This window comes from Pinus tabuliformis, chromosome 8 (genome assembly GCF_031772625.1).
Source record: "Pinus tabuliformis cultivar Carrire ecotype Pingquan chromosome 8, CPIR1, whole genome shotgun sequence".
Taxonomy (NCBI): Eukaryota; Viridiplantae; Streptophyta; class Pinopsida; order Pinales; family Pinaceae; genus Pinus; species Pinus tabuliformis.
The window spans coordinates 2,009,461,393-2,009,470,934 of NC_142294.1; the positions used below are offsets into that span (position 1 = coordinate 2,009,461,393).

The following is a 9,542-nucleotide window of genomic DNA, read 5'->3' on the forward strand; positions in this document are numbered from 1 at the left end:
GGTTACCCATCGTAGATCGCCTCTCACTCAAGCGTGCTTAGCTGTGAATTTTTCCCCACAATCAATCCCACTTAGCTTGCTACCCCATTTTCAATACCTTGGCAAGTATTGCTCCTCATGAACCATTCAAGTAGAGTTCCCTTCACTCTTCTGAATTAAGTATTGGAGGTTTTCGTAGTGCATTATATAGATATTATCTTTTGGTATTCAACTCTGTTAAGTAAATCATTCATCTATGACCTTTTCCATCAGAGGTAGTGATAACTCACTAATTTCTCATCATTTTTTGAATAGTCCACTTAGCACTCATTACATCAGGTGATGCTCATAGGGGTGAAGAAGTGGGATTGGAACTAGTGAAATAAATCACATAGCGTCAATCATCACTTACATGGCTTGCACCCAGTAACCAGGACTTCGAGTGAGGTCACCCACCCAATATCACCACTAACTCAAGTGCACTTAACTGTGGAGTTTTCCCAACAAATAGGCCCACTTAGCTTGCTACCCCATTTGGAAAACCTTCGCAAGTATTGTGCCTCCTAAACCATTCAAGTAGAGTTCCCTTCACTCTTTTGAATTAAGTATTGGGGGTTTTTGCAGTGCATTATATAGATATCATTTTTTGGGATTAAATCGCATTAAGTAAGTTAGTCATCTATACCCATTTCCATGAGAGGTTGTTGTAACTAACTAATTTCTCATGATTTTTTAATAGTCCACTTAACACTAATTGCATCGAGTGATGCTCATAGGGGTGACGAAGTGGTATTGAAACTAGTGAAATAAATCATATAGCGTCACTCATCACTTCTGGGGCTTGCACTTGGTAACCAAGACTTCCCATGTGTTTACCCATCTCAGATCACCTCTCGCTCAAGTGTGCTTATCTGTGAAGTTTTCCCCACAATCAATCCCACCTAGCTTGTTACCCCATTTTCAAAACCTTAGAAAGTATTGTTCCTCATGAACCATTCAAGTAGAGATCCCTTCACTCTTTTGAATTAAGTATTGGGGGTTTTCGCAGTGCATTGTATAGATATTATTTTTTGGTATTCAACTGCGTTAAGTAAGTCATTCATCTATGACCATTTCCATGAGAGGTAGTCGTAACTCACTAATTTCTCATCATTTTTGAATGGTCCACTTAGCACTAATAGCGTCGAGTGATGCTCATAGGGGTGAAGAAGTGGGATTGGAACTAGTGAAATAAATCACATAGTGTCAATCATCACTTCCAGGGCTTGCACCCAATCACCAGGACTTCCGGTGAGGTCATCCATCCCATATCACCACTAACTCAAGCGCACTTAACTTTGGAGTTTTCCCCACAAATAGGCCCACTTAGCTTGCTACCCCATTCGCAAAACCTTTGCATGTATTATGCCTCCTGAACCATTCAAGTAGAGTTCCTTTCACTCTTCTGAATTAAGTATTCGGGGTTTTCGTAGTGCATTATATAGATATCATTTTTTTGGATTCAATTGCATTAAGTAAGTCAGTCATATATGACCATTTCCATGAGAGGTAGTCGTAACTAACTAATTTCTCATGATTTTTGAATAGTCCACTTAGCACTCGTTGCATCAAGTGATGCTCACAGAGGTGTAGAAGTGGGATTCAAACTAGTGAAATGAATCACATAGTGTCAGTCATCACTTCCGAGGCTTGCACCCAGTAACTAGGAATTCCTGTGGGGTCACCCATCCGAGATTGCCTCTGACTCAACCGCACCTAACTGTGGAGTTTTCCCCTCAATCAAGCCCACTTGGCTTGCTACCCCATTTGAAAAACCTTAGCAAGTATTATGCCTCATGTACCATTCATGTAGAGTTCCCTTCACTCTTTTGAATTAAGTATTGGGTTCCTTCGCAGAGAATTATATAGATATGATTTTTTTGGGATTCAACTGCATTAAGTAAGTCATTCATTTATCACTATTTCCATGAGAGGTAGCCGTAACTGATAATTTCTCATGATTTTTGAATAGTCCACTTAGCGCTCATTGCATTGGGTGATGCCCACAAAGGTAAATAAGTTGAATTGAGAGTAGCTTTAATCATCTCTTCTGGGTATTGCACCCGACAACTAGGACATCCTGTGTGGTCACCCATTTGAGATCACCTCTAGCTCAAACATGCTTAACTGTTGAGTTTTACCCACAATCAAGCCCACCTAGCTTGCTACCCCATTTGCAAATCCTTAGCAAGTATTCTACATCATGAACCATTCATGTAGAGTTCCCTTCACTCTTTTGAATTAAGTATTGGAGATTCATGAGGCACAATAATTAAATGGAACTCTACTTGAATGGTTCATGAGGCACAATAATTGCTAAGGTTTTTCAAATGGGGTAGCAAGCTAAGTGGGCTTGATTGTGGGGAAATCTCCATAGTTAAGCGCACTTGAGCCATAGGCAATTTGGGACAGGTGACCTCACAGGAAGTCTTGGTTACTGGGTGTAAGGCCCGGAAGTGAGGATTGACTGTATGTGATTTATTTCACTAGTTTCAATCCCATTTCTTCACCAATGTGAGTATCAACTGATGCAATGAGTGGTAAGTGGACTATTCAACAATCATGAGAAATTAGCGAGTTACGACTAAGTCTCATGGAAATGGTCAGAGATGAATGACTTACCTAATGCAATTGAATCCCAAAAAATGATATCTATATAATGCACTGCGAAACCCCCCAATACTTAATTCCAAAGAGTGAAGGGAACTCTGCTTGAATGGTTCATGAGGCACAATACTTGCTAAGGTTTTGCAAAAGGGGTAGCAAGCTAACTGGGCTTGATTGTGGGCAACACTCCACAGTTAAGTGCACTTGACCCAGAGGCGATCTAGGATGGGTGACCTCATAGGAAGTCCTGGTTACCGGGTAAAAACCATGAAAGTGATGATTGACACTATGTCATTTATTTCACTAGTCTGAATCCCACTTATTCACTCCTGTGAGCATCACCTAGTGAAATGAGTGGTAATTGGACTATTCAATAATCAGGAGAAATTACTGAGTTACGACTACCTCTCATGGAAATGATCATAGATGAATGACTTACTTAACGGAGTGGAATTCCAGAAAATGATGTCTATATAATGCACTATGAAAACCCCTAATACTTAATTCAAAAGAGTGAAGGAAACTCTACTTGAATGGTTCATGACGCACGATACTTGCAAAGGTTTTGTAAATGGGGTAGTAAGCTAAGTGAGCTTGATTGTGGGATTTTTGATGGGGAAAACTCCACAATTAAGCACACTTTAGCCAGAGGCAATCTGGGATGGGTGACCTCACAGGAAGTCCTGGTTACCAGGTGCAAGCCCCGAAAGTGATGATTGATTCTATGTGATTGGTTTCACTAGCTTCAGTTCGACTTCTTCACCCTTGTGAGCATCACTCAATGCAATGAGTGCTAAGTGGACTATTCAAAAATCATGAGAAATTGGTCAGTTATAACTACCTCTCACAGAAATGGTCATATATGAATGACTTACTTAACGCAGCTGAATCCCAAAAATTGATATCTATATAATGCACTGCGAAAGCCCCCAATACTTAATTCAAAATAGTGAAGGGAATTGTACTTGAATGATTCATGAGGAATAATACTTGCTATGCTTTTACAAATGGGGTAGCAAGCCAAGTGGGCTTGATTGTGGGGAACACTCCAGAGTTAAGCATGCTTGAGAAAAAGGCACTCTTGGATGGGTGACATCACAGGAAGTCGTGATTACCAGGTACAAGCCATGAAAGTGATGATTGATGCTATGTCATTTATTTCACTAGTTTCAATCCCACTTCTTCAGCCTTGTGAGCATCACCCGATGCAATGAGTGCTAAGTGGACTATTCAAAAATCATTAGAAATTAGTCAGTTACAACTACTTCTCATGGAAATGGTCATAGATGAATGACTCACTTAACGTAGTTGAATTCCAGAAAATGATATCTATATAATGGACTGTGAAAACCCCTATGAACAATGCAGGCCTATTCATGAGACACTGGGAAGACAGGTACAACCCTGACCAAGAAAAGATGTTGGCAGCACCTGTTTGGGTTAGATTGTTCGTACTTCCAATAGAGTTCTAGGACCCTAAAATACTGGAGGGGACTGGAAATACGATAGGGTCTTTTGTCAAAGTATCGGAATCGACAAAGAGATGGAGATATATATCCTACGCAAGAAAATGCGTTTACATGAACATATCAGAACTCCTTCCGGAGTAGATAGAGCTTGAATACCATGACGAAATATGGCAACAACCAATGGATTACGAACATATACCTTTCAGGTGCAGAAGGTGCCATGAATACGGACATCTTTTTAAACAATGCCCTCTGAACGCTGGAGAGGAAACAGCAAGGAAGGCTGAAGCAGAAAGGGGAAGGACGGAGGAAACAGAAAGAGAAAATGAAGGATTCCAGGAAATCCAAAGAAAAGGGAGATGGTAAAGAACCGGTAAGTAAACCACAAAACCCTAAATCTGCATCTGCATCAATAGAATGTCAAAATAAGTTTAGTATACTACAGGAAGAAGAAGGAGAAATGGAAATGGAAAGAAACAAAGAAGTAGACAAGGAATCTACCAAAGGAATAAAGGAAAAGGAATTAATTCAAGCGATCATAGAAAAAGTAGGAACAGAGGAGAATGCAGATACAAAGCAAACACAGATGGAGATCAATCTACAAAAGGAGAATGGTAATGATGAGGAACAAGTAATGAAGAAGCTACTATAGGATTGGAGAAACTTGGACGAAAGGTTTATACCAGAAGGGAAAAAACAACTTTATAAAGAAATGTTTCAGACATACAAGGAGAAAAAAGAATCCCATATGGCAAACCCTATGGAACAAGCAGGATTACAGGAAACACAAAATATAGGAATGGGTAGTTCTGGAAAAGGAAGTAGGAAAAGAGGAAGGAGACCAATGAGTGAAACAATACAGATGGTAGGGGAAACTTTGGTAAACTGAGGAAGAGTCATACCTCTCTCAGAGGTATTTCAACAACACTCAAAAAGTTCTAAATGTTTGTAACAAGATGGAACATCATAGGTCTCAACAGTAAAGGAAAACATAGATATCTAAAGGAAAGGATGAAGAAAGACAAACCTAACATAATGATATTGCAAGAAACTAAGCTCAATGCTTAAAAATTGGAAGAAATGATGCGAAGAAACAAAATACAATATGAAGTTATGGCACAAGATGCAACTAGCACAGCTGGAGGATTGCCAATACTTTGGAATCCAGAAGAAGTAGAAGCTAAAGATTGGGTCAGTCTCCCTAGAATCCTTTCAAGAGCATTTAGACTGATAGGAACTGTAGAATGGGTGCTCATCACCGGAGTTTACGGACCTCACATCCCAATGGAACGCAAAATCTTCCTAAAGGACCTGCAAACTATTCGTAGACTTCTTCGTGTGATCCCATGGATTGTAGGAGGGGACTTTAATATGATTAAAGCCCTAGAAGAAAAAAAAAGGATGGAAAAGCAGACCAGATCAGGATATGGAATCTTTCAGCGAAATGATAACATAGCAAAGATTAGTAGACATCCCTACGATAAATGGAGTTTACACGTGGAACAACCGGAGGGGAGGCAGAAATCAAATAGCCTCAAGGCTGGATAGATTCTTAGTTTCAGAACAGATCTTAAACTGGGATGTATTTATAGAAGCAAAGATCCTACCAGCCTTGGGCTTGGACCACTGGCCTATAAGACTGGAAATAGATATTAAAAAGAACCCTCACAAATGACCTTTCAGGTTTGAAGCCTTCTGGCTTAGAAACAACCAGTTCATAACAAAGGTTGAGGAATGGTGGACCAACAGTCAACAAAGAGGAAGAAACAAGATGCATACCTTTCAGCTAAAGCTCAAGGAACTCAAAGGGAAAATCAAAAAATGGAACAAGGAAGAGTTTGGAAACATTTTTCTGGAGCAGCAGAGATTAGAGAGGAAAATGGAAGAATTGCAACAAAAAATCATAACAGAAGGGCGAAGTGAGGAAAAGAGCAGAGAAGAAGGAACTTTGATCAGTCAACTAAAAGAAAGGAGAAAGCAGGAAGAGATCTTATGGAGACAAAAGTCCAGGGTAAATTGGCTTCGGGAGGGTGAGAGAAACACAAAATTTTTCCACCAAGCTATGGTTCAACATAGACAAAGGAACATAATTTTCTCCATTTTAAACAGTGAAGGGAAAAGAGTCACAAAACATGAAGAAAAGAAACAAGTTTTAGTAGACTATTACAAAGAAATTCTAACAGAACCAGGGATCAACAGAAATGAGGCTATAGAAAGAATTTGCAATGAAATCCCAAAGATGGTAACCAAAGACCAGAATAAAGCCTTGATGAGAGCAGAAACGGTAGAAGAAGTAGAGGAAATTGTAAAAGGAATGAAGAAAAACAAGGCACCTGGACCTAATGGATACACGGTGGAGTTTTATCAAGCAAGTTGGAATTTCCTGCGACAGGAAATTCTAGAGGTGGTGGAGGAGTCAAGAATGCAACAAAAGGTATGGCCAAGTCTTAACTCTACGCTATTTACTCTCATTCCTAAATCGGCCAAAGCAGAGAATGCCCAAGGTTTCCTCCCAATAGCTCTTTGTTATGTTATTTATAAAATTATTGCAACCCTAATAGCAAAAAGATTGAAGGCTATCCTGGTGAACATTATATCCCCAGAACAAACCGGTTTCGTAGAAGGGAGACAAATCCTAGATGGGCTAGTGGTAGCCGAGGAGGTAATCCATTATCTAAAGGAGAAAAAATAGAAAGGAATGATGATAAAGTTGGATCTGTCAAAAGCTTATGACCGCCTCAACTGGAACTTTTTTAAAGCAACACTCAGGGCTTTTGGTTTCAGTAACAGATGGATTGAATGGATCTACAACATGATAGCAACTCCAAGCTTCTCTATCATTTTGATTGGTACCCCCACAGAGACTTTCAAGGCTACCAAAGGATTAAGACAGGGAGATCCCCTGTCTCCCTTCCTGTTCATCATGGCGGCTGTTGGACTAGGAAGATACATTAAAAAAGAAATGAGGGAAAGAAAGATAAAGGGACTTAGGTTATGGGGAGATAATATGCCTATCACCCAGCAGTATGTTTATGGAAGATATAATGCTATTCAACGAAGTATCACTAAGGGAAGTTAGAAGAATAAAAAAGATCTTGGATATGTTTGTAGAAGCATCAGGTACGGAAATCAATAAAGACAAGTCTTGCACTTTTATCTTTAACACTCTAGAATCGATAAAAATTCACTTAACTAGAACTTTAGGTTTCAGACTTGGAGAGCTCCCAACTAAATATCCAGGGAACCAACTTGTTTTAAACCCTACAAGAGTATCAAACTGGTATCATACTATTGACAAACTCAAGAGTAGACTGGAAAGCTGGTCCCTTAGAATGCTCAATATAGCAGGAAGAATTGTCCTCTTGAAATCAATTCTCCAGGCCATTCCAATATACCCTCTATCGGTGATGGCAGCTCCCAAAGGAATCTATAGTAAAATAAAGGAAATTCTCTGGAAATTCTTATGGGGAGGTCCCAAATAGGATAAGAAATGGGCTCGAGTGTCTTGGAGGGGAATATCAAAACACAAAGAAGAAGGAGGCCTGGGAATCAGGGACCCCGAAATTCTGAATCAAGTCCTGGGGGCAAAACTCTGGTGGAGATGGATGAGGGGAGGCAGGGATATATGGAAACAAATATGGACTCAGAAATATAAAATGCCCAAAGCAATAGAAGATATCCTCAGAGCGATAGAAATTCCCAAAGGATCCTCAATCTGGAACCTAGCAAGCCAAAACAGAGAACTCAAACAAATTTGCATTCTGGGAAATCAGAAACGGGAGTACTGCTCAATTCTGGGAGGAAGCATGGCAACAAAGGGATGGATTGGTTGATATACAAACCATACAAAACACTTACCAAAAGGCAGCAACGATGGGACTAAAGAGGGTTAAAGATTACAGGAAGGAAGAAGAAACAAATGAAACTTGGAGGATATGGAGAAAGCTTGAAGAATGGGATGAGACTATTGACTTAGCTCAGAGAGAGGTATTAATAAAAGAGCTAGAAAAAAAGAAAAATCAAAAAGAGCACGGGACCGGACATACTCAGCTGGGGGAAAGCTACTAAAGAGACTTTTACTGTCAAGGAATCCTACTATCTTGCCACTCGAAGAGAGGAAGAAGAGGAAGGCAAGGATTGGAAACAACTATGGAGAAGTAAATGGTGGCCGAAAGTAATAATATTTTCTTGGCTAGTAGGTAAAGGGAGAATCCTCACTTGGGACAAGTTACAGAAAAGAGGCTATCTAGGCCCTTCCAAGTGCAGTCTTTGAAAACAATAAAAAGAGACTCAAGAACATTTATTAAACTCCTGCCCTTATGCCCAACATCAATGGGAGGAGGTAAAGAACCTCTTTGAAAAATGTAACAGAGACCCGACTGATATAAAGTAGACCATATCCAACTAGGGAAAAGGTCACTTCTCAGGATCCATAGTAAAGAGAATATAGAGCTTAGCGATAGGATTTGTCATAAGGCTCTTGTGGAAAGAACAAAATCAAAGAATATTTATGGACAAAAATAACCCACCGGAGAAGATATGGGGGAAAATCCAAAAAGAAATAAGAGAAACCATCTTGGCAGAGACTTGGGAAGAGGAGGACTGGAACGCAACCCCAGAGGAGAAAGGAATCCTAGCCAGACTCAATATAGAATACAATATGATATATCCTGGAAAGGAGAAACCTCAAAAACCTACGCTACGAAGCCAAGGCCAATTTAAATACCTAGGAGAAAATTTTATTAAATTGAATTTCGACGGCGCTTCAAAAGGAAACCCAGGACCTGCTGGCTTAGGAGGCATCTTCAAAGATAATACGGGTCGCACCAGATGGGTATACGTGGACAAAGGAGGCCTAATGACCAACAATGAAGCAGAAATGATGGCAGTATACCAAGGTATTAAAATAGCAATAAGAAATGGATACAGGAACTTGGAGATAGAAGGAGATTCGCAAATCATAATAGAAGTGCTCAGAAAGTTGGATAATGGAAAAGACTGGGAACAAGTGGCTAAGAGCTGGAGGATGGCAGGTTTAATCTAAGACATGGCTAACATCTTGAAACACATAGACTATAAAATAATCACTCATGTAAAATGAGAAGGAAATAAAGCAGCAGATTTTCTAGCAAATTGGGGATGCCAAGAAGGTAAAGTCGACAGCATATGGCCAACAATCATGAACAAACTTGAGTGGGAAACTCTTAACCAAATAATAATTCAGGATGGAAATGAAGCCTCAAAACAATAAGAAGAAGTGGGAAGGACCCCTGATCGGGGTGGTAAACGTGGTTAGGAGTGAAGTTATTGAAAGGATGGGAGATGACAAGCTGAAGCCACCTAGCATCAAGAACCCACGGCAGATGGAATGTACGTCAGGTAAACAAAATATCATTTCAAATCGCGGCAGAAAGGATCGTCTGATGCGTAGAGGTGGTGAAGGTGGTG

General features: G+C 40.0%; 1 protein-coding gene across 1 annotated transcript; it reads left to right on the forward strand.

The window, feature by feature from the left end:
* Positions 1-8,604: 8,604 nt before the first annotated feature.
* On the forward strand, positions 8,605-9,138 carry LOC149244490 (uncharacterized). Its single transcript, XM_089371558.1, has one exon. It carries the CDS (start codon positions 8,605-8,607, stop codon positions 9,136-9,138), a length of 534 nt encoding a protein of 177 aa, XP_089227684.1.
* The last annotated feature ends 404 nt before the right edge of the window (positions 9,139-9,542 follow it).

Excerpts from the sequence above, each read along its gene's own strand:
- LOC149244490 (XM_089371558.1), top strand. The coding sequence starts at position 8,605 with ATGGACAAAAATAACCCACCGGAGAAGATATGGGGGAAAATCCAAAAA.